The 26,637-nt window shown below is 38.6% G+C and overlaps 1 protein-coding gene across 1 annotated transcript; it reads right to left on the bottom strand.

The window, feature by feature from the left end:
• Nucleotides 1-1,023: 1,023 nt before the first annotated feature.
• LOC124408910 lies at nucleotides 1,024-25,525 on the bottom strand. The gene is made up of 3 exons (XM_046886209.1): nucleotides 25,321-25,525; nucleotides 3,053-3,645; nucleotides 1,024-2,382 (listed from the first exon to the last, which is right to left on the bottom strand). Exons 2-3 carry the CDS (start codon nucleotides 3,516-3,518, stop codon nucleotides 2,189-2,191), a joined length of 660 nt encoding a protein of 219 aa, XP_046742165.1. The 5' UTR covers nucleotides 3,519-3,645; nucleotides 25,321-25,525; the 3' UTR covers nucleotides 1,024-2,188.
• Nucleotides 25,526-26,637: the final 1,112 nt, after the last annotated feature.

The raw sequence follows: 26,637 nt of genomic DNA, 5'->3' as shown, positions 1-26,637 counted from the left end.
CCTTCCTTTATTCCGAGATTTTATTTACCTTTTTGGCAAAAATCCTTTTGTCTCTGAAACGATTTGTTGGAGCCTATTCTCAATAATTTCACCCTTTAAACCCTCAAAAAGATATTGAAACTGGCGTCTTGACCTGAGTACTGGAGCCAGTTTTTCACAAGTGAGCGTGTATCTCATGGCTAATTTCTTATTATTGAATTAATTGACTGACGTGATACAACAGTGAACAGTGAACATATTAATATTCGTCGATTAGTTTATTTTTAACTACATTGTTATCATACATAGCTCTATTTTCTTATTTTGTTTCTCTACTTAGCGTACATCACATGATGCCTTTCGTTGAACATACGCGTTCCCATTCGCAATATACATACCACTATTTTATTAAAATACAAAAAATTTGCCAAACTGTCTGCAGCTAAGAAACATTTCGTTACAGATGAGAATGCTAGACGTGTAAACTCAGAGCTTAACTGCAACAAACTTGCTTTCAAAATCATAGAAACGATTTTCCGTAAAATATCCAGCTAGCTACATATTTTAAAAGTTGACATAAAACTAACTACGCTGCCATTTACTCGCATTAGAATATCATCCTTCTTATGCTATCAAGTTTTGTAACACATGAAAAGAATGATTGCAAGGTTCGGGTTCAGTTATAAATTTTCTTTGATGAAAGCCTAATGACTGATGATTTAGCTTCCGAAATTTAACTATGTGTAAATACGTATCAATGGTTTACTTTCAAGAGCAAATCATACAAGCTACAGTTTTAAGCTTATACCAATATTTCTAATTATAACGTCGGGTAAATTTATGGTATATTCATAAGAATAGTAATATTCATGTATTAATGTATTTTAAATTCATCGTCTACTTCGCTCCATATCTATTGCTATTATTATTACTGTATGTACGGTGACTAGCTAATACTAACAAATTAAGTACACGAAAAATACTGTCGAGCACAGAATATTATTTAGGTACGTATTCACAAAAAAGTTGTAACCAATTCTTTTGAAATTAATAAGTTCTATTTGAAACCCCTGTAAGCATAAGGTGTGTACTTATATGACAATATTAGTTGTGATGCGATAATATATTGCTATATGTTAGACAGCAATTTCACACAGTGGCAACGAAAATGTTGGTCTGGTAGAAGCGCCTAGTGTTACGTTTTTTTTATAATCATACTTCTCAATACCCAAAATACGTGTAATTCTCGAACTAATTAATGTATCACTTATACCGTGAATACGTGCATTACTTTCATTTATTATTTTTTTTTTTGCTACAGTTTAAGAGGAATCACGCGCAGACTTAATCGTCGTAAGATATATTTATTTTAAGTACATCGCAGTTATGCAGATACAATAATCTTTTTATATATATTTACTTTTTTCATATACATACGAAAGCACTCTTAACTGTATCCCTTAAAGTACAATATAACGTAAAATTAAAGTACTATTGTATAAATATATGTATATTCAAATATCCATCAAGCATTTATATATTATGTATAGTAGATTAAATAACGTGCCAATTAGTCGCGAAAACAATTTGTAATCAAGGCTTCGGAATCTATGGTTAAAAATTTGCAAATTAGTATATTGATTTAAGCATTCGAGGCGTCTGAATAAGGAAATATTCGTAACGAATACGGAATAATTCAATTAAATTATGGGAATACATTATTTAAGATAAAAAAAAATACAAACAATTGTCTTTCAACGACATCTTATTGCATGTAATTGGTAAAACGAAACAGTCGATTGCGCCTGCGCCAAATTCACGTATCTAATTGGTTCGCTGTTTATAACACTAGCGAGTGGAATCGGACCGACCAATGAGAAACGAGTAATTTGGCGCGAGACATAAATTCACTAGGTATTACATCGTTTTACCAAAACCTGATCTCCGCAGATAGCGAAAATTGTAAAGTTCGCTCGTATCGGGTGAATCGATTGCGGATAATCGGGTGGGCAATGCACTTATATCACAGTTTCCACACGTAATTACTCTGCTTTCAGAAATATTATATATGCTGGACGATAATTAATCATCATATATGCTATATTAATATCTTATATTTCGTATAATTCTAATATATATATATATATGTATAATGTAATTATATTAATTATGCTCGCTTTTCGGGCCTGCGGAATATCCCGCGTTTAGTTTACCGCTTGTTACGATTCTTCATCGTGAAACGTCTCCAGAAGTTTCCTGGCTTCTTCGAAGCCGGCGTTCCACCTCCGTGGCCATCGTAGGTGTAACTGCACTCATCGTCCGCGTCTTGACCCTGAGGTTCCCTCGTCGGAGAACCACCGTGTCCAGAATCACGGTCCACGTCATTTCCCCCCTTCTCAACGCCTGCGCAGCGTTAAAATAAAAAAAATTGTTTCATTCGTTCTTGGCGAAAAAACTTTTGTATATGTATGCAAGTTATTTATGTCTACTTCGTTTCATCCTGCATACTGCGGAATTAGTGCATTTTATCTGCTCGTTTGCGAATTTGCAAAACTTCACAGGTCAACTTTTCTAAGTTTAGTAATGGAAAATTGTCTGAAACAGTTCTACCGGTCAAAAGTGGACCTGGCACAAAAGTTGTGCGATAACTTAATCTTTTTCTTAATCTGACACAGAAATCTGGTTTATAATAAAAATTGCTGTCTCTGTGACCTCGTGAATCGAGGTCTGCTAAAGTGGCGTCAAAAATTGCGACCACGATTCATCCATATAATCGTGCTATCAGTTTCCTGATTATTTCTACATTTTCATGCGTCAGTTTCACATCATTATGGGAATATACTTGCCAAGTTCCTATCAAATTAACGTTCGATTACGTAACTTCGGATCCATGAATTTCTATAATCAACTAAAAAATCTAAGCGAATTGGTGTTTGTTTTTTGCAACTGCACGGACTATAAACAAAGGATGGAGATAGCAATGTCGACTGATCGAAGATCCTTTTTTGAAAGTCGTAGGTAATTCTATTATTGACAATTGGTTAGAATGATATAATGAGTTTATTATTCTCACCGCCACCACCTCTGAGCATGTCGAGAAAATTGCTCTCGGCGTTGCCGCGATTTCGTCCCTGTTTTTGAGACGGTGTGCCAAAGCTAAGGCTCTGTATATTTATCTCAGCCTTGAGTTGTTCAGGAGGAATGTCATCGACCCTGAACTCGTTGGGATCCTCGACGAAGGCTTGTTGAAGATCGCGCATTATCTTCTTCCGGATCGTTTTCTTCATCGACAAGTGTCTCTCGAGGTGTTTAACGTCACTCTCCGTCAGGGTTTTGCTGTTATCGCGACGTCGTGATTTCTTCTTCTTATTATTCTTCGGACTCTCTTCGTCGCCAGAAGTCGAGCTAACGGAAACGGCGCTATCGTGTCCTGGAGCTTTTTCCTCGGCCGGTGTTCTCCCGTTCTCCCATTTACTACCGAACCCGAATATGTCCCGTAGGTGAGGAATATTCCGGTCAGTCGTCTGCTGCCTCGCCATGGCTTATTCGCCGTCCCGTTTCCCCCCTCTTTTGTGGAAACCGTCGGTTTATCGACGATCTATAAGAAACTGAGAATATCCACCGGCGTTTATCCAAGGCTTGATCACTTCCAAGGACGATCTTATTCTGCAACAAGGAGCAATAAAATTCACCAATTAGCAATTAGCTTCTTGAATAATTAGATCGTAAATTGCTGAAACATATATCGTGGAACAATGAAACTAAATCCCGAAGCGAAAGGGAGAAACATGGAAAGATTGTACAATATTCTTTATATATACCAATAAACAACCGCGACTTTTATCAAACCCGAATGGTTGGTCAGACGGCTTGAAATACGCGGGCTGAACATTGCGGTACGTTACTACCAGTTTTTTAAATCCTCTCCTTCTTATCTGCATCAGCTCTCTTTGGCTCCATATTTGTCAGCGTATTTCAAGGCAAGAAAATCACTTTTACGAGATTCTACCGATCGAACGGGTTATAGATTCACGATTGCGTTTTTGAAATTAAGATATCTCATTATGAATTGTACATCGTGCATGAATTCAGATATAAAATACGCATGCACAGGCTGTCTCACTTTTAATCGTACAGTTAAACGTCGATTTTAATTGAAAGACGATTAAGAAAAGCTTGGCGCTGTAAAAAATAAATGATGACACTCGCGACTCAATTGTCTCTCAAAATCATCACACTGCGGGCTGTATAGTTTCAGCGCCATTTTGGTGTTTTAATAAAATTCCGAACACCCTCTATATGAAACGAGAAATGAATGCCGGAGGTTTTTTCGTTATTTACGATGATCGTCCTTGATAAATGCGCCTACGCAACTCTATATTGTTCAACTTTGAACAGGCAAGGGCATTAAAAGCGATATCAGGTTTTAGCAGCTGCAGTAGAAGTTAATAAAAAGTATATAAAATAATGGCGGCGAATCATCATCGGATAAAGCATAATCTAAAATGGCGATGTTATTTGTAGTACATCTTGCGATGGAACATTGAGAGAAATTACTGATCCTTATCTATTTTAATTTTATATCATAAGCGAAAAATATTATTCTGCATACAGAATAAAAATGAGTTCTCTAAGCGTAACCAGGAAATCAGTAGGTACTACATTCTTTTTGGTTATAGGCATTCGATATTATTGTAACTATTGCCATATTTCGATGTTAAGGCCTTAATTTGACTGCAAAAATGTTGGAGTAGTCTATAAATCAAACATATTTAATATTGTAATAATCAGACAATTTTGATTATCTGCATGCAATAGTTATTGGTAGAAGATTGTTTTTTTTTTTTTTTTTTTGTAATTCTAATCATCTTCAAGTTATTATTATAACGACATGCATTATTAAATAGAATTTTCTAGTAACTGTGACAAATGAAATTTTTCTCAGTGTGGATACAAGTGTTCGCGGCACGTTGATTGGATTGCATCGAGCCTGTGTAAAATGAGTGGCTTTTGCCCGGTCGCAAGCAGGTCGGAGATAAACGATCTCAACGCGTTTCGTTGCGCAAACGAGTCCTGCCGCGGTGGTGTGTATAGGATATATTATAACCTATGATCGTGAGTGCCGATGGAGTGTTATATCACTCTCTTTGTCGCCGACTATGAACACGCGCTGCTAGGCTGCTTTGTCAGCTGCCGATGCTAAGCTGAGATGGCTGAGAGGAGGTTCACGGCGGCAGCTTCATCAGCAAACAGCTCTCAGCGTCTTCGTCGTCGTTCACCGAGTCAAAAAACAGGTATATAGGCATAAGTATAATAAAAGTTGTAAGGCGAGTCGATTAAACGCGACATAACCAGTCGGTTAGGCAATCCTCCGCGGCCGCGTTAATATCGTCGTCATATGTACCCTCAATTCTCTTCAAAAATCTCTTCTGCACGTATGTACAGTAATTTTCGTTAATGCCTGAACCTTGCGACTAACTTGTTTTCAGTCCGAAACGAAATGCGAGTTCGATTCTATACGAATTTTATGACAATGACTCACAATCTCTCACGTCGGCTGCATCGCCGGTCATTGTCACACAATTTGTACAGAATGGAACTCGCGTTTTGCTTTGGACCGAAAACAAGTTTCGGCTAACTTGTTTTTGGTTCGAAATAAAATGCGAGCTTGATGCTATCTCACAATCTCTTCTCTCGCGTCGATTGCATCGACAGTCATTGTCACATAATTCGTATAGAATTGAGATCGCATTTTGTCTCGGACCGAAAACAAGTTAGCCGGAAGCCAAAGACGTTAATGAACATTATTGTACGTCTTTTAATGTATGATAATGTCTTTGGTACTCGCATCTTTTACAGAAGTTGTTTGTCCCGGAACAAAGACTTGTTTCTACAGTTGTCTCAAGAACTTAGCGAATAAAAAAGGCCTCTTTATTTCGGAGCACTTTCACGTCGAGAAGAATTTGGCCAAAAACAGTTCCTCTCTTTCGGCACAACTGAAAATAGTCCAAGCTTCGAGCGATGTCGACACAAGCTCAGCCATACACACATATGGTTAGGGCGAAACGGAGTATGAAGCGGCCGTGAAAATAATGTCTTTTTTCACCCGGGAGTCACCAGCCGGGTTTAAACGAAGAAGGTCCAGGGTTCCAGAGTCCCAGAGATCGGCTTGTGGAACGCAACGCGGCGCTTCAGCGTATCTTGAATTTAAATTTCTTCCTTTCCATTGTCCCGATCCGAGAGGGCAATGGGCATAACATACAGCTAAACGAATGCGTTTTTCTTCTCCCTTTTTTTCTCCGAACTCTTTCTTTCTCCGGCTCTCTAAAATGAAACCTGCATAAACTAGAAACATGAATCTTGTAGACGCCCCAAATTTGGAGATATATCACTTTGAATCGGGGCCTGCGAGTTGATTCGAACGCCATTGTTTGTCGAACTCGATAAAGTGACCATTTCACTGACTAACGAATTATAATTAACCGGTGTAATTGGATCGGTTAAAAGTGCAGATCCATTTCAATCCCCAGCGTGCTATAGACCTTCCACACTTACACTTATATGTAAATAAGTGTAGAAAGTGTCGTTATTTTCAATATTTCAAGAAAGTTCTACATCGGTTTGAATATAGTAACGAAAGTAGACCTCATCATAATACACTATTATAAAAGTGGAGATTCGCGCTGATCCTCACTTTCAATTTTCTTTTTTGGAATGATTATTTTTGATTTCTTACAGCGGTCTATGTATATATCTATGCATTATATACGCCGTCCAATCTATAAACCTAGAACACATACAGATACCTGCTTATAACCCGATCCGCAACCGCGGAGAGAGAACGCACTGACCTCGAATTCGCTCGCGAGGACAGATCGATTGATTACGTGGAACAACCAATTTCGTTTATAAATATCACAGTCTCGGGGCAACAATCGAATGCGTCAACTAATGCAACGATGTTTTCAAGTTTTTTTTATTCCCGTTATGACAGTCACGATTTATCACAGCAGTTCACTCATGCGCTTGCTATCCAAAGTATAGTATATATCTGTTTCGAATTTTGTATCTTTCACGGTTACACGAATTCTCTGTTGGATCTTTTTATTACATGCAGTCTCCAATTGTTTAAAAAGGATTCGGATACTTCAATCTGATAAATACATGCCGAAAACGAGTGGAAATAGAATCGAGTATCTGCAGTTTAATAAACGAGAATCAGAGTAAATTTTTACGATTCATTTCCAGTTTTGAATTAAATCAAACCGAACGCTTATTCGCTCGGATGGTTAGGATGAAATACAAACACGGTAATTAGATTCGAATAAAACTTATTCTAGGTATACCATATATACGTATTATGTAGGAACAAAAAATTTAATAAAAACTCAGTCGACGATGCGGTTACCCGCAGCATCCATCTTTCATCTTTTATCTTTTTCACCTTTAGCAGGCGCATTTGTAACGAATCAAAAACGAAATCCAAGCGCGTGGTATAGAAAGAGAAAAAAAATCATCTGTGATGGTCTAAAATTTTTTTTATTTACGACTCTATAACCCGATCAGTGAAATGAATATTTTACCAGCAAGGCGATACATGTAACTGCGATAGCAAAATCACATCTCCTCGTCTGAATCTCACTTTACGAACGAATAAAAAGAAAAACATTGCATGAATATTCACGCTTCGATGTTATTTTATATATTGAAGTTGATAAGTTTCGAAGGATTTTTCGAATCTTTGGATAATTCTACGTGTCGATCGACGTACTAATCTTTACTTATGAAAAAATTGCAAAATTTTCTCACCTCTTTTAACGTAAATATAATACAGGATGCAGCGATACACGGTGACTGCGATTCACCGAAGCTGTGAAACTGTAGCTACATACATGAGCTGTACATGCATCATGCACGTTCTAATAATATCCTGCACGCGTGGGATTGCAAACCGTCAGCTTTTACCATTTATACCTGTAATGCAAGCCAAAATGGCGGTGCAACAAAACGAACAACTGGCGGCTCGACTAGACGGGACGAATCTGTACCAACTACCAAGTCCAACTGTAACTCTATATTGCCATTCCATATGGAATATCCTTCATCATGTTTAGACGGAATCTAGTTTTAGCCTAAATACACGCGGTAAACAGCGAAAAATTTCAAATGTTATAGTTACTAGAAAACTTTTGTGTAAAAATGGGTATCGTTAAGTGATCATGGTTTAAATACTGTTGAAATAAGACGAAAATTTGGTACCGGTAAATTAATATTTAATTTGATTTCAGTTGACAATATTACATTTTCTGGTTATCGCAATATTACATACTTTCTTTTTTTATACTTGACTACGTTCTTCGAGTTAAATGAGACCTTAACATCATTTCGTCGTTGCACCAACATCACATTACCCCCATAGTTACAAGAACGTATAGTACGAATGACCCAGATGAAAAAGAACAGAAACACACAACAGTTATCAGATTTTCTGGTTTCAGTTACAAAATTAACTTTCACATTTTATCCAGAAGTCTAGTTTTCGGGCGTGATAAAAAATGAAAATAGTTCTAAAGACTCTATGGTAACCTATAATACAGGTGGAAATTTCTCTCGGTGCATAATGGAGAACACGGGGTCGTAATGAACGCGGATCTGCGTCTACTGGATCTCGGTCTCCTCTGTATATCGTACCTTGGTTAGCGCGGGTGACGCATTGATAAGTTGCGGTCTACGTAGGCAGTTTCATAGACACAAGGAGCACCTATGTGGTTCGACTTTCACGATTTCATTATACCTACACATAGAATTACACTCACATACCTTTCGCATTTATGCATTTATTTATATATTCGTTTTAAGTACTTGCGGTAAGAATTTGAAAACGCAATTTTCTATAACTGCAACATCGTTTCAAACTAACGATTAAACGGATGTGTGGTGAAAAGCGGCACACGCTTCTGATAGCTTCTCTTCATTGTTCACAGAAAATTTGAAACCAAAAACTTTGTTGTAAGTTTCTATAACACTTACACGGTCAACCCCTTTACTGTTACAGGTAATTATCACGCACTGGGCTTCACAATGTCTAAACACTCGCATCCATGACACTTTGCAATTGTATTTACGCAGCAACCGCGAAAAACCGTGGTGAGAAAACTTCGAAGATTGCAACTGACAATAAAAGTCAGTCGTAAGTACTATATGAAGATATTTGAAAAGTTCCCCGATCCCCATATCTACAGAATAAAATACGTAAGTAGGTAAAATAATGTATGTAGGTATATAATTTTGGCCACGGCTCGTTTGACACTCCGGAGACGCCGCGGTTACGGTTCCGATTCCGATTGCAATTAAGATTACAAAACTCCGCACTACGTTTGTTATAAGCCTTGACTGTTCTGTTATAACAAACCTTTCGTAAATACTCACCCTGCACTATCAATTATTCACACCTGTATTAAACTTGGGCGTTCAACGAAGCTTATCCGAGAGCTGAGAATCTACGACTAAATCAATTATGTAGTGTTAAAATATTCCAAGTTTCATCGAGAGCGTGAACCATTGCACAAGCTAACGCCCATGCGTGCGTGCGTGCGTGCAAGCATGTACGGTTAGGAATTTCGCAAACTAAATTCCCAGCTTGCAAGCATTCTTCGAAGTTCAAACCATGCGTAAACAATCCTTGCCATCAATATGTTCGGCTTGAGGCCGTACTCGACGATTGGCGAGTGACGGAAAAAATCTTAGAGCCAAAACAAAACCGCAAGCGTGCGCGTCAGCGGCGGCCATCTTTGTTTTGTTCCAACGGCGTTTGAATCATATACCGGTATGCAATCGTCTCGTGACCTTTTTCCCTTGTAAAAATTTGTCTCCAATAATTGGAGTGCGCCGAAAATTTTGTTTATCTTATAGTTAAGCTCCCTCGATCTCGACGGAACAGCTATTATTATGCAATTCGAGATTTAACTACGGGCTACTACTCGACTCACCGAAATCACTGGACCAAAAAGTGTTTTACAGTAGCAATACCCAGCCCCCCCCCCCCCCCCCCCCCCCTTCCTTTTCCTCCTATGCAAGTAACGAGAACCGCCGCGGACTCCCGCGGACCGAAGCGAACCGGAGACTCCAGTCAGGACTCGACTTCGAGACTTTCACTCCTCCTACATTGCAGTACCTTCGCGATATTCGCAGGTTGGTTTGAACGATGTGGAGCGCCTCAGCAGTCCGCATGCAAAACAATATCGACGATCATCCGTTCGTTTGCTCGCCAGAGAATTGCGGTGCCCCGTTAAGGCCGAGGCTGGAAGAGACTTAAGCATAAATGGTGCAACATTCGCGCAGAACTGGCGCCATTCTGTTGAGAGAGAAAGAGAAACGAACAAGCAAATTAAAAAATCACATTATTACGAAGTTACAATCTCTCCACGGGATCTGATTTTATCATTAAAAATTACACCATTTTTTTCTTTTAGTCGCCTTCGTCGTCAGGATTTATCCTATTCATTTCCAGACACACATTTAACGCATTTACAATTAAATATACACAGGCACGCAACGTTAATTCGTATACTCCATTGTCGAGAGGTCACGTAGAAAAATTTGATTTTCGAGTCTTATTAAAATGACGAATGTAAACGTTTCATAGAAGGAGGATAAAAAGTAAAAATATATTCAAATTTCAATCCTATAGTATAAGTACCGTCGATGATTTATATCGCGAATTGATAATTCTATGCTAATGGTGTGTTACATTATACTTATACACGTTATTGCCATGCAAACTACAACGTACTTGTATACATACATAACTTAAGCTGATGCGTATTATCATCATTGCGAACATACGTATTATGCCTACTGAGAAGACAAGAACTAATTACCGTGTGTACATAAGTACTCGAAGAGCCGCAGGTATAAGGTACAGTTGTACGAATGAAAGCAACGATCAATCCCCCCTCCACCCTCCTTACGTAATTATGGCGGTATAAGGTACGTATTTCCATAGCGGATTGTTCATTCGCCGTTTCACACTTTCTTAAAATAAATCAAGATGGGAACTGATACAATGCTGCTGCTGTTGCTGCCGCCGGCGTATAATTACTGATTATTTCCCGTTTTAACAGCACAGTCTCTGTCTTGTGATACACACATTTCAATCTACATTGCAGTCTTGACTGTTTTACTTCAGTTTGTTATGCTACGGAACTTTTACGGGACTGCAGTTGTAGTTCAGTCTGATTCAGGCAAGTATTTTATTCTCATCATTCATTCATTAATTTATTTATAATCACAGATGAACAGAATACAGTCATGTAACGACGTTATGTGGCTTTTTTGAAAACGTATTACTCATTTCTACGTTTGTCAGGCATTGAGACGTTCACAGTCTCGACTGCATCTTCTTGTTAGTGAGGACAATGTGCCGATGTCAATGTCCTTTGAGAATTCATGAGAGAATGTACAGCTACAGAGGTGAAATTTATAGGGGATGAGAGTGGAGCAAAGTGGGGACTTTAAAATTTTTGATATCTCAAAAAATTTGGGGGCAAAATGGGCCCCCTGATATTTTTTAAATAACAAGGGATAAAATTAACCACCTGGACTATTTATTAAATATGAATTAATCGAAAATCATTTACTCAAGTAATAATTGCACACCTCATAACGCGAAACGTTTGAAGTTGTGCTTCACTCCCAACTCGTCAAAGTCAAATAATTTTCACAACTTAAATTTATGGTTACTTCTTCTCGAGAAAGCTAGATAATAATTTAACGTTATTGTTCATATGAAAAGTAAACATTTTATTCTGATTTTAAGCATTATTTTTTTAAGGGGTCCACTTTGCCCCACCCTCCCATACATCTCTCATCTTGAGGTTGATTGTTACACGCAGTTGCAGGGTTCGTTTTGTCTAATCAAGTCTGCAGGAAGTGCGCTGAATGCTTTACTTCGATTTTCGATATCAGTCAAGCAGCATTGTGTGCTGTTTGTCGGATGCGATAGAAATTGCGTGTCGCGTGTTGCATCTAGACGTCTGTTTCTACCTTTCTCCACTTCTCTCGCATTATTGTGAATTATCTCGTCTGAAGTTTCTACGTGATATATATAACAGAATAATTTTCATAAAAACTACAGCTTATTGCGTTACACGCTCTTTTGCAGATTCATATTTACGATTTACTGTCATCGCTTGTGTATATTCTGGTTAGATGAAGTCACTGTATAACGTTACATATACTTACGAAAAAAAAATATTGTTACTATGTTACGTAAACATCTTGTGTGTATGTACATGCAACAATTGTTAGCTGTAACTTATATCCAGCAGGAAATAAATGACCGCAAGTTTATACCATCTCCACATATTATGACGATATCTCGCTTTGCTACGGCATAAAAACTCGACGATCAAGTACTTATGCTGTAAAACAAAATGGCACCGTTTAAGTTTAACACCTCTATAACAGAGAGAAAAAAGGAGACGTCCGCATTTTATGAATAGCATAAAATTTTGAAATTGTGATTTCTCATACGACATTAGAGTTTAGCAAACAGTAAAAATACTTATACTAACTATAATAAAGTATGGATTCCTCCTGAAGCATATATACTGTATCTATCTTTTTTCATGTGTGTAAGTCGGATTTAAAAATTGATCGATTACTATACTAAATTGATCCGGTTTCACGTTCGACACAAAAGGACTAAATGTTTTACTTATTGCACTTCTCGCGTGCTCGTTACGATCATCGAGCAAGAATTGATATAGTTACATGAAACGATCAGCGACCGGCCAGCCAGACTTCCAAAGTGGATAAAAAATTGATACGTCATCTCCGATATACTTCGGGTGATCGATTGTAGCTGCCCTTTGTTAAATAAAAATAAAAATGAAAATGAAAATTTTTTCTTACTGTAAAGAAATTATACAAGCACCGTAAAAATTCGTCTCGTAAATTGTGTTTAAAACTAGGCTAGTAGAAGAAACGGGAGACTTGAACGAGCTGGAGGAAACGATGCAAAGTACATGATACGGAGGGCAGAGCTCACACTTGAGATAGCAAGATGGACGAAGAGGCGGATAACGGCTGCAGGTCTCCTCGTATTAAAGTTTAATAATCACTCTATACGCTACGCCGAGCAGAAACTCAGCGCGAGCTAATCGTTACGTAAGAGTAAAAGAAAAGTGTGGATTGTAGGTTTTCAGCGACAAATTTATAGTCTGTAGAAACCTCAAGTAGGTACAAGAGAAATAGATAACAGAGTATAAGAGGCGCAGGTAAGAAAACAATCGCGGATTTCTTTTTCTTATCGAAGCGAGTAAAGAGTAGAATTAATCGCGGGTATATAACGAGCGGCAATATAACGAACGATTTATATATATATAATATTCTAGCCTTCATGCACTGCTTTCAACGGGACATATGATGCTGTAATTGGTCAGGAATTATACGGAACAAAGATGAGCGTGAAACTCGGGAAGTTAAATAGGCCGGAGTATTTACAAAAAATTGCTAATGTTCTTAAAATTGTTGGCGAGAACAGTGAGTAGCGTTATAGGTATGTATGTAACTATGTAATGAACCCGATACCCGCCACTCAACACGTTTCGGTAATTTTCACAAGATTACTTCAAGCGCACAAAGATAACTGCGAACTTTTCTACTTGCAGGCCTTGACTTGACATGCGATGAAAAAAAGCACTGAACGATGATTTATTGTGGGAAATATAAAAAGAAGATATAGGTTGTACATGTTCAACCTTTGATTCAAGTCAAGAAGGATTCAACCTCGCTGATTACTGATTAATTCATTCCAATGTTCGCAACTATTTTTCACCAAATTTTTTTTTTATACACAGTATTCACTATTCAGCAAATGTATTCGTGTAATTAATATAATCCTAATTAAACGTGTCAGACGAATCATCGCTCAAGTTTTACAGCGTTGTTGAACATTGCGCAATTATTATCATAGTTGCAATTAAGATATCGCAACATTTTTGCCGATACATAATACGCGTGACTCTAAATGTAATCTGGATCTATTCCCTTTTATCCTATGCGCAGGTTGATGCGAGTAGAAGTTCTTTCAGAGGAGAGAAACTTCCCCAGATAGACGGAGTAATTTTTTTTTTCGCCAAGTGACCTCAATGCGCGCTAGGTATACATATAATATTGTTAACGTCGGCCAGTTTTATATAAAAATGTGTAACGCGCGATGTAATCTCGCACAATGCAAGAGAGAACCGGCTCTCCTGCTACGTTTATTATTCGATAATGGTCTGGCAGCATTTATTTATTCATTTATTTATTCTTTATTACACTTTTTTTCGAGTCATCATCTTGTCCATTAGACTGACAAATTTGTCCGGTCATGAACGGTACTGGCCCTCCGATGTTTTTTTTCCCTCAAAATTATGTCAATCATTCGATAATTCCATCACTTTTTGCTAATTTGATGTACAATTTAAGTGTTCTCAAATTGCTTTGAAATCAAATAATTTCCGCACGTTGTTGTGAACGATTTTAATAGATTTAGGCTAAACGAGATAAGAGTTTCCCGTCGTCAGCTTCGATGACTATCTCTCTCTCTCTCTCTCTCTCTCTCTGTTTCTTCTTACATATTAGTCGAACGAAGTAGATATATCAGATAATGATAGGTACAGTACTCAGTATTCTAACGTGCCATTTCACCGTCGTAAACTCGTCACTTGAATTTTATGTGGTCAAGAGACAGTACAGTTGCATATATGTAATTCCCAAATGCGAAAGCGGGAGGCTTGAACGAGCTCTATATAACTATCCTAGCGTAATTTCAAACTGTCCCAGGAAGTTTAAAGGTGAAAAGCATCTTCTCTTAAGTTAAACAGGTTAATGTAACGTACTTGCATATTCGTATACAGTTCGTATGGATTTCCTTAAATTCGTATTTTTCGCATTTTTTATTTTTATTTCGACAATTACCTGGTCTTATCTTGATAAAAAAAATCATAGTAGCGAATAACTTTAGTACGAAATTTTTGTCTCCATTGTGTTATATAATTTTTCAGGCTTTTTATACGCGATGTTTCGCTTCAAGATCGTCAAAGACTAACAGTAACTGATACGATCTTAACAATGATCATTAACTTTCTAAACTATAATTATTTTTTATTCTCTTGTTTTTAAGTTTTAGTTCCACAAAAAAGAAAGAACGAAAAAAAAATGGCCAGTTTATTTTACACGCATTCGTTTATATCCAACTTCTTGCAAGTTTTCTGAACTCGAAAATCGATCCCGCAGAGCGTAAAATTGGTGTGAATATAATTTTCGTCTTATAACGAATGAACAAATCTATTTAAGGGACCATAATTGTCCAGCAGTTTCAGTTCAGCTGCTGATCATTCAAAGTTGGCTGCCTATAACTGCGGCAGGTGACGGGTACCGCAATTCGATCGTGTAAATTGAAAATTTCGAGCTCATCGAAGCGGTTAGTAAAAAAAAAAAAAAAAATCAACTAGAATCCTTTGTCGCAATAGATTTCGTGTAGCACGGTATAGATCGGCTTACAATTAGCTTCCTCCACTGCACAAATACCAAATAAACATTGTAATCCGGTGTATTAAAAATGGCCGCCGTTTAGCACCGGAAAGAAATTTTGTGCATCCGACGCTTGTGAAATTTGTGTCGTAAACTTAACGCTGAATATTTTCGTCGTAGGTTTCAAAGTACACGCGTCATTGTGAGCCGTGCATATAGGTATGTATACCTATATCGGGTTTAAACACAACCTCAAAATACATCTGCATGATAGGTATGCGTGGAAGTCTCTAATGTGCCCACATGAATGGTGCACGCATGGCATGTTACAAAGAAATATCTTCCGTATTATCCGCACCACTCTTGGTTGCGTACCTACCTTACAGGTACATACGTTACATACCAATACCGTGTCAACAGAGAAAAAAATACCGTTGCGAAATCACAAGATGACTTTTTGTCATCGGTTATAGGTACTGTCGTTTTGTTACCTTTAGAACCATATTAAGTCAATATCACATCATACATAGACGAGCGCGCGAGTACGATGTTGAACCATTGAATACCATCAGGCTAGGCCCCAAGAACCCGCAACGATAGTAATACAGGTTACACAGCTGCACGGTGGAGTACAACTTGGGCTGATTGTGAGGTAATTCAGTTAGACAGGACTTGGGTAGAGCATGAATTATGTTTAAGGTTAGTGTAGGTACCAGTTATTGAGTTTGTCCCAAATGATCAAAAACTAAATTTGCAGTGTCTAACTCTCTAGCAATTGTTTTTAGTCATCGAGGAATTCATAATTTGTATCGTAAATTTATAATTTTGGAAAATAAAAGGGCGAGTAATTGGGTCTAAACGTGTCGATAACTTCATGGTACACTTAGGTACCTTACATCACATCACGATCAACTTACAATTCTAAGTTACATGTTGAGATAGTTTCTAAACTTCTTATTGGCAGATTTTCTACCTCGGCCTTGCTTCTCAGCTTGTCACGAGCGTCGAGGCAAGCATTGTATAATTGTCACGAGAAACCACCGCGTATACCTCGCTGGATTGGACGTGGAGATTTCATTACCAATAGAGCGGAACGTGGCATAGATATTTATACAACGAAATCACGCAGTGCACCTATCAAGTAGATACAACGTGCAAACGTGACCAACCAACTGAACCTAACCTCTTCCGGCAGATATGAGCTTTCGGATGCTCCGTGTTTCACTCTGGTCTAACTCATCAGCATAAGTCACGAGGAATAAGGAAACGCGGCGATTCGGAGCCGAATGATTTGCTGCTTCCAATTACCGTTCTGCTGTTACGTAAACGCGCACGCGATCTTCAGGGATCCTAACAAGGCAGGGAAGTTCTCTAGCACAGTGCAAGGAAGGTCGTATTCAAGCACGGAAGTCGACTGATGACTATTCCTTCGTACAGAAAAAACACATCCCGCGTATTGGCTCCCGTCTAATTACAAGAATTGCAAATTGGCCTCGCAATTATATTATCAGGCATTATACCTATAAAGTGCGGAATTGCCTATACATATAGTAATGTATTCGTCGGACGTGGATCCTCCTGATGAACCTTGATCCTTGAACTGCGTTCAACGGCACGGAATTGGGATGGCAGTGTGGCAATGGCGATTATTCCACGTCGTGTATTATTCAAAGTGTATATCGTATCATAAATCGTTCCACCTGACGAGAGGCGAAGCGTCTCTTAACAAAAAAGAGCTCTTTTTCTTCATTGTGTAAGTACATTTAGTTTTTTCATCTTCGATCGTTTGTTGATCGGTTGACTGGTGTAAGTAACTCGACGATGCATTGACAGCGACAACAAGTCCGAAACTCCAACCAACAAGCAACTCGCTTATACGATGTCGATTCAGATTACGATTTGTCCATTACTGACAATGGCTGCGACCGTCTGATTGGGAACTACAGTAATTGGTAGGTACCTAGAACGATTATACATACCTAAGACAGTTTAGTGACCCGAGTGAAGTTGCTCACCGATGCACATCGCTTATTATGTTCGAGTAAGTAGTAACTTTGCCGTGGTGTCCTAAGAATGAAGTTGGTTTAATGTTTCGGTATTTCCCACGAGAGAGGTGATCACTTGCAGTTCTTCTTCCTCTTCTCAGTGCTATAATCATGGCATTGCAAGAAGGAATAAGCAGCTACCTATCAGTTTGTACATTTCGACTTGGACGCAATCCATTTCCGACAGCGAGTAGAAACTTTGTCGCTGATTGACCGACGGAACTGTGGATATTACTTGATCAAAGTCTACTCTGCTACACCTGCTAACGAGCCTCGGTACCTACACTGAAATCCGAGAAGAGGAGTCGATCCCTCGTTGTTTTACGTTGACATTGGACGCTGTGTGGACCGTTAGACAACCTGGGCTCAAAACGCGAAGACCGACTCCCGTTGCAGCAGCACCCGACTTTCATCTCCAGCGACCCCGTGGTCGAACCGCTGCAATCCATACATCAGAAGCCACTGCTACATCCTTAGTGGCATACTGTGCACATGCATGGGACTCATAACGACGCGGAGTAGGAGCAAGCCACCAGGTACGGTTAAGCCCATTACACAATGTGACGTGAACATAGAGAATATGAGAATACTATATATATTGATAGGAACGGTACAAGACCTGAGAGTCTTGGTGGAGTTGCGAAAAATCAACTTGCTCACATCTGCAACATCGTCTCAAGGAGTTCTAAAGTCACCGTCGTAGCCAGCCGCGAATCGAACATTTCTTTTCCGACGAATCGACATTCGTCAAGATACAAGAAAAATGTGATGTAAAATTGAAAAGAAATGAAAAAAAAAGAAAGAAATCGTTCGACGAACTATCCCAAACTTCAATCATGTCTGTATGCTCGATAACGCAAAGAACCTCTGAGTTTTCTCAGAGGCTGCAGCGAACGATATCGATAAGAGGACTGGTATACATGTCAATATGTGAATGGATATGGACTTACAGATGATAGATACGTACGGTATATAGATATGTAGCGACACGGGCACGGGTAAGCGGATAAGTAGAGTGTATTTGGCGTGGGTGTTACGAAACGATTTCGTTACCCAAGATATCGTGTCCGGCGCGGCTCGGTTTCTCTTTGTTCCGCTGGCTTGTTTCTGAATATTTTATACACTTTAGACGATCTAGCCTCTGCAGAGCTTCCCGCTTCAGCTTGGCTCCGCCATCCTCCTCCTCCTCCACCTCCGCCTCCTTTTTCATTTTTCCTTTTCCTAAGCTGCTTGCCTGGTTGCATCGACCTGACTTCTTCGTCCGGCCGCAAGTGACGTCACGAGTCACTGTCCATGGTACGAATACACCTACATGGTGCTTGAATTTAGATACATGTACATGTGGATAAGAAACAGACGAGGTGGTCTTCTCCAAAAGAATCGACCTGCAGAATTACACCTTGAGGATCTCGGTATTTACCTCATATTTTCGACACAAGACCATAAACGTGGCACGAAATACAATTTCGACTAGTCATATCAATCGTAAAACTGGAAGATGCTGGAAATTTATGTTTGACAAAAGTGTCGACCACTCTTGAAACAAATGTCATACAGTGAGTGTTGGTACTGTTTTTTTTTTTTTTTTGTTTTTTCTTTAATTTGTCACTTGTCGCCAGGGTGAAAGTTGTCAGCAAAACCCAAATGAAATTCTCAAAAGAAGAAGAAATGGTTTTTACGAACGTTGTAATAGTGAAAAAAAGTATATAGTTCGTCACGAGATTGACAAAAAAGAAACTGCACTTCAAGATTTAAGTTCTTTCCGAACGATCGTCAGATTATCGAGAAAAGCCGATCTTTATGCAACCGCGCTGTACTTTGAAACAAATTTTATCGTTTAACTGACATTTGGGAGCCTACCTGTAATACAAACAGCATGAGTCACGCGAAATTGACCATTCTGCAAGTTCCACGTACCTAGCAACCAATACCTACACCTACTATTCATATTCTGCACGCCTGTGCCTTTCATCGTATAGCAGCTTCATACTTGTGGAAGGAATTAATCAGCATTCACGGTTCGCGCAACAAAAACAACGGAACCAAAGCAACAACAATGACGACGATCTCGCGTGAATCACGAATAAAGTAAGTGAAGTAAGTTATCAACACGACGTATTCGTCAATCATTACTGTGACGTCATACTTCAATGCAGGTAGTAATCATATACACCTTCTCTTCACTATCTTGTTCGGACGAAAAGCTCCGAATTTCAAAAGAACCGAATCGCTCTTTTTTCACCATCAGGACCACGTCGTCGTCATGAATTGTATGGAAATTTTCGCTACTTTTATAAATTACAGAAGGTTACTCGTTTCCGAGGATTCAGAGACCCTGACCATTTGAATCAGGCCAACGTTCAGCTCTGGAAACTTTACGACAATTACTTAGCAATTTTGATGTCAAAAACTCGTTACAGGTACGTTAATTATCAATGTGATTACGGTCGATGACCGATGATGTGTATACGGTGGTTGATTGAAGCAGAACGATTGAAGCAGTTCCCACCCGATGAAACAACTGCAACGTGATTTGAACAACATCTACATCGTCCGCCATTAGTTAAAATATAGTCTTACAATTAGTGTAACTAATCCCGTGATCGAGCGTTGACCACAAAAATAGGCGTAGATTAGCCTCGAGGGTTTCCCCCAAAGTGCGGACTGTCAATCGAGCGTGATTCTCATCTGGTGTATTTTTCGACTCTGCGCAAGGTCAGGTAATAACTTCATTGCTCGAGGCGACGTTGCGTCTAGGACCGGGGCTGGTTAGTTACAAGTTGTATCGATATAGGTACCCACAGCCTCGTAGGCAAGGCGATTCGCGGGTTCCGAGTTCGAGCTGGAACTCCGACGACCAAGGTGATCCGGTGTGAAAGCGAGAGGCCAAAGGCAGAGGGAGAGAGAAAGAGAGAGAGAGGAAAACAAAGAAGGAGAGGACCGTGGTGGTCGATGACGCCGTCTTCGTGGGAGCAAAGCATGATATTTTACAGATTCAGATTCAGCTTCTCTCCTGCAGACCACTCGACGTGTGTAGAACATCCAAATTGGCGGTTCCAACTACTCCAGAGCCGGAAGTTGGCCCCAAAGCACTCCGGCAGTCGTTTGACCTCGGGTGTTCTCCCCGACGAAGAGGGGCTGCGCTTCGCAAACCCGAAGGTTTCCCTTATATGGAGAGGGCACCCGATTTTAGGGAGAGCATCGTGTCAAGGGGTTGGTAGACGATGCTTGGTACATGAGGACGAGAATGTTAAAAGCGTGCGGTTGATCTCACGGGTGTGATTTGATGCAGAATTTCATTGAAGAGGAACTCGAAATTAGTATGGGAGAGAAACATCTGCGCCTGTGATGGTGGACATGAATGGTAAAATATTCAAATAACAAGGTCTTCAATATTGTTAACGATTCGATAAAAGGTTTTACACTTAAATTGTCAAAGTGAATCCACTTTAATACTTTTGATCAGATTCTAATGTTTTTGGTATGATTTTGCTTGCTGAACAGCTTCAATTCAGCCATATTATAACCGAAATTCTTTGGAATCACTCCGCAATCTCGAAAACTGTATCTTAAAGTGTCGTAAGATTCATAAGGACAGGCAAAAACGCTGTCTAAAACTCTTTAGAAAGCTCGATAAATTCGTTCTGAGAGGTACCAATTTTCTTTGGTAAAATAGTCTGTCCTTATTAGTCCTGACAAATTTTACGGTGAGGTAATGCCTCAATAAAATTTGATGAAAGTTGGGCATCAAGTAGTGACTATCAAGCTTTAAGGGTCACGGGTCACGGGTCAATTGCTAAGAGGGTCGCGGTTAATCGATATCGAAGGGTAAGAAATTGTGCGGAATAATTGAACGAAGTGACGCGGCAGAAACGAGAAATCTCGTCGCAAATAAGAATTGCGTCGCAATAAGGGAATTTGAAAATAAGATACGAAAGAGAAATGGAATATTTTTCTACACGAGGTTCCGAAAAGAACAAATACCAAACTTATGAAAAGGTTTGCAATTTTTTTAAACAATTTCTATCGTCGAATTATTGCATAGAAATTTTACTCTTGTTTGTTATCAATTTGTGTATTGATTTGACGCATTGCTTGCGTGAATGCAGCGAAGCTTCCGGCGAAAAAAGCGTCATCGATTCTTTGCGAAAATCAATCGATTGAGAATCGATGCATATTTATTCAGCGACGGTGATTTGTTTATAATTTTTGTACCCATCGGACATAATTAGCTAGCTGCCATAATTTCCGAAATTTTTGTAACCCGTATCGATTTTTCGTTACTGTAATACCGAAAAATTGCGAAAGTAATATACAAGAGGAATAAAAATCGTCTCACGTAATCCCGATCGGCGAAGAACGATCATGAAATCCCGGAACGAAGCGGGCTGTAAGAAACTGTCGGTTCATCAGACAAATCCGTTTCTTCTCTTCATGGCGCTACTCAGCCGGCGAAAACGGAACCTCACCAAGTCAAAACTACGCAAAATGGCAACCAACCAGTGGCGTCGTATGTCGGAGAAGAAAAGATACCGCTACATACTGAAGGCGAGACAAGAAGCCTGCAAACGAGCCGCCAAAAGGAAGAGACGCTGATGATAAATGAAAATGAAGGAAAAAACTGTCCGTTTCCCTCGGCTCGTTCAATCTCCTTAAGATCCGAGTGAATGCACGATTACATCTATATATTTGTTCATTTATTTATTTATTTATAGTACATACGTTTTGCTATCTAAGTTTATTTTTAAACCATCAAATTATTTTTTCTACGCGTTTCCTTCTTCGTCTCTATTCAAACTCAATTTTAACGTAATAATTACGCGTGCAAATTTTATTACTACAATGATAATTCTAGTGCGTCAGAATTTTTTTTAAATCGTTTATCCTGCTGTAACAACGATACAAATTATGTAAAATTAAGTCGCTGCTACGTTAGTAATTTATTTTTATTTTTTTTTCGTATCGGTATATAGTAACACTTGTACAAATATTTGTCAATATTATTAGCATGTACTTGTCGGGCGTTTTAGACTTGACAAGCTATATACGTACAAATGCACGTACACATATGCCGAAACTACACAAGAATCTCCGATGTATTGTATTGTACGGCTGTTTTAAATTATTGTGTATTGTAATTTTTCGTTTAATAATAATAATAAAAATGTGCTCCTGTTTCTCCATTGCAAGTATTCAACTTATTCTCGATTACGTTGTTGATAATTATTACTTATTTTTATTTTTACGTTTTTAAGTCTGCTTTTTTTCCCTTTCAATTCCTTATGCAAGGTATAATATCGACGTTGTAATTTATCGTGAAATTTATAGCTATAACATAGATACGCGTCTACATAATATTTGTACAAGTTCGGTGTGCACCTGACTCAATTGAATATCGGGGCCATTAGGGCGCTTTGAGTAACATAAAGATTACAAATTTACAGTTTTTATATACAATTTTGTGGAAAAATCATGGAATTATTTTATAGAAGTACAACCTTTTTGTAGCTTTCAATTCGCACCTTGTATTGTGCAAAAATACAAACCGTAAACGATCGATTTGCTCACACAGAAATTGCGTGTTCACGAGTGACTCGTCACACGAATAATATAAATAAAATGATTTCAGGTAATGTATGCCTATATGCACATGAATTCATTATTTACATTCAAGGCGTCAATAAATTATAAATTATCCCGAGACAATATATGTATGTATGTATACAGAAATGAAATTATGCATGAGGTAACAATCGATTTATACCCAACTCATACAGCAGTTTTCAGATCTTTCAATAAACTAATTCGTGCAATCATATTACAGGATTCCGGCTTAGGTGATCAATTACGAATTCTACTTCACGCTCGATTCCTTCCTTATAATTATTCATACACTGTGACCGGTTCTGCCGATCGAATAGGTTAAATACTGTAAAATGAAGTAACATATATTTTAATTAACGTTATTAAAAACACTGTTTTCATTTCTCATTACGTTGCATAACTTTTTTAAATAATTTCAGCTTGCCTGAAATTAACTCTCGTTGAAAATCTGTAATTTCCTTAATTCTACGGATAGCATTTCCTTTGTTGGACGCGATGTCACGTTATACAACCGTTTCATCGAAATCTTTATCGTCTCTCGTATATAGATGTATGATAATCGTGACCCTATAATAATAGCGGTGAAATAATTGTCTTTCTCTGTAATTCGAAATCTTGAGAAGAACGCGGCTGAATTCGTGTCAAGGATGTGAAGACCCTGGCGGACGGTCTTCGGCTGCATTAAGGAATACGAAATCGAACCATTGTTCGATCAGTATCCTTCTTCGATCACCGTTGCTAATCCATTATTTCAATCAATAATTTTTTCATCGATTAATTAAACGCGGACGGTAACTGCGAGGGAAAAATTAGTTGCGTTCAACTACGAACTTGAACTTTTACCTCCCATTTGCTTAAACGACACACGGACATCGATCTTCTCCGAAGTTCATTAGCATGCGAACACACGATTGACGAAAACGCCGGTTCCAGAAACCCTGAATCCGCACTTCGATTGGATTTATATTACAACCAAAAATACGCCTCGAGCTAACGTGATTTTTATCACTTATTGTTGTATAGATTGCGAGGGTATTGATGTTCGATATCGCTGGTTAGTTACAACGTCTGTTTTCAAGGCGAAAATATTTTATACTTAATTCCCACTGTAGGTACACGCGGCAGACAGAGCCAAGCTAATTACCGCAGCCCGATCCATTCTCTCAATAACAAGTCTTATAAACCCGACTATAAACGGATATTGAAGCGGTTCTTTCTCATCCGGTTCTTTTAGCCACACAAAAGAGCGTCGAGTAAGCTTTAGGTCGTGGCTTTTGAAGAATACATAACTATAAAAGATGAATCGATCCATCATCCTTTGCTATACTTTCTTGAAAATATTAATGCCATGAAAAAAATTCTCTTTTATTTATAAAACGCAGTCTGATTTTTGCCCGGAAAAAAGTAGTAAAATCAACTTTCTCTTTTTCTTTTTTCTTTTTCAATGATACGCCGAATGCAGGTTGAAATTTTTTTTCTGTCATATCTCGTTGTGTAACGACAATCGTAAGCAAGTAGAATAAATTCATTTCACGTTTGTCGGCCACAAGTTAAATTATTCCACGTATAAAGTCTCGAGATTAAATATGTAATTGTATATTTGAAAAACGGAATAAGATGAAATTTTACACTTCTCCGTATCTTCTCTGTTAATTGAATTATCGATCAACTAAAGTTACATCACCGTACAATTATAAAGCCAATTGACCATCCCCATATTATACTTGAAGTTAAGAAAAAGGTTTCTATATTTGAAAATCGCCAAAGGTAATAGGATTCAAAACTTGTATCACAGCTGCTGGCCAAACGGTTCTCAATTTTGCAATTATAATTCCGGAAACGAAAATGTTACTCGTGTAACGTATAACAAGACATCAAACCGTTAAATAAATTTATTCACCGCTATAATGGCCCGGCGTGTGACGACCAATTAACAAGATGATCCCGGTTCCCACACTTTTCTTGAGACCTCATCTTCATTTCGTTTCTATGCTGTTGCTAAAAACTCGATCAATTTCGACTCCCCCCACTTTTCCGATCACAGTAAAGTATACTACAGTTATTTATTTAAAAACATAGAGAGAATAAATAATTCTACACACGTTTACAAACCTTAATAAATTTTCAGGATTTATATATGTATATAGGCAGGCATTGTTATAGGACTCACCAGCGACAAAGGGACGGTGTTTCGAATTTTGGCATGGCCGAATATCCGGACGTGATCTTCAGTTCCGGTAAGCTTAGCTGACCAGTGTTGAGGCAGTAGAAGGTAACAAACAGAAGTTTAAAACAGAAAGACACGTCCCTGTCACTGTCAACAATAGTCTGCACCAATTGCTTCTCCACGATACATATATTATAACGATACAGGAGAACAAAACTTAACAATTGTAAACGAAGTATAGTATATCTTGAGGAATAAAAAGATTTCTTTTTTATCTACAATTCTTCTTAAAAAAAAAATAAGCACCAAAATTATGAATTTTTTGGAAAAAGTAAACGTCTCAAGACTTCAACAATATCTCTGAACGTCAACTCGACGAACGAATCGCGGATTGTTATCCGTCCGGGTAACTGGAAGGCCGCGTTTTGAACGAAAGTTCGCGGGAAGAACGGCTCCGGGATCTGAGACGCGGTACCGCGAGCTGTTCAAGAACGACTAGCTCGCAGACGTGAGTGACGACCAGGTCCTCCTCCCCTGAGGTCCGCCTGCTCCACGGTCTCTTGGATCGCCTCTCTTCGCCGTTCCGAGGAGCGTTTCTCAACCGCGCTATTCGCTGCTATTCGCCGCTACTCGCCGCTACTCGCCATTCGCGAGTCACCTGGTGCGAGCGGCTTCTCGCGCTGTGAACTTAGGTTCACCAAAGTTCACGCTGGCTCGAGTGGTTTTGTTCTTAATTTTTATTTCTATTTCATTTTAATTTCTTTTTTCCTTTTGCCAGCAGATTTTTTTTCAGTTTTCTTACTTCATTCTTTTTCGTTTTCTTCAGTCATCTCACCTTTTCAAATTTTTTATTTCTCTTGATTGAATTCTCGTCGTTATCGCGATTGCGAGACAATTAACCAGACACCGTGACGCAGACGTAACGCGTGGCGCGAAATGAAGAGTCGTGCATGAAAAACATGGGCTCGTTCAACTTCGTCGCCTCGTCCCTGTACCATGAACCGGAAGAATTCTTCATCAAAAAGACGTTGTCAAACTGCATGATTAACGCAAACTTTAGTTGATGAGGAGTAATTAATTATACCCTGTGAGATTTATTAAGCGAGGGAAAATTAGGAGAATGTTGATTGTTATTTATGCCAGAAACTTTCGACGGATTTCATTGTTGTTATACTGTTGTTATCATTATTGTATATGTGAAACAATTATAGATTGCTATTCAAACTTATATACGCAAAACAACGATTCAGAGATGTTGATAATTAAATGTTATTCCTTTCGTTCTTCTAACCTCGGTTATATAATCACTATATTCTGTGA

Source organism: Diprion similis, chromosome 8, assembly GCF_021155765.1.
Source record: "Diprion similis isolate iyDipSimi1 chromosome 8, iyDipSimi1.1, whole genome shotgun sequence".
Lineage (NCBI taxonomy): Eukaryota > Metazoa > Arthropoda > Insecta > Hymenoptera > Diprionidae > Diprion > Diprion similis.
This window is presented reverse-complemented; position numbering and strand designations above follow the sequence as displayed.

Bases quoted from the DNA above. Each gene is read 5' to 3' on its own strand.
- LOC124408910 (XM_046886209.1), bottom strand. From the start codon at position 3,518: ATGGCGAGGCAGCAGACGACTGACCGGAATATTCCTCACCTACGGGAC. The intron at 2,383-3,052 runs GTGAGAATAATA...AACGCTGCGCAG, and splicing joins CATGCTCAGAGGTGGTGGCG to GCGTTGAGAAGGGGGGAAAT.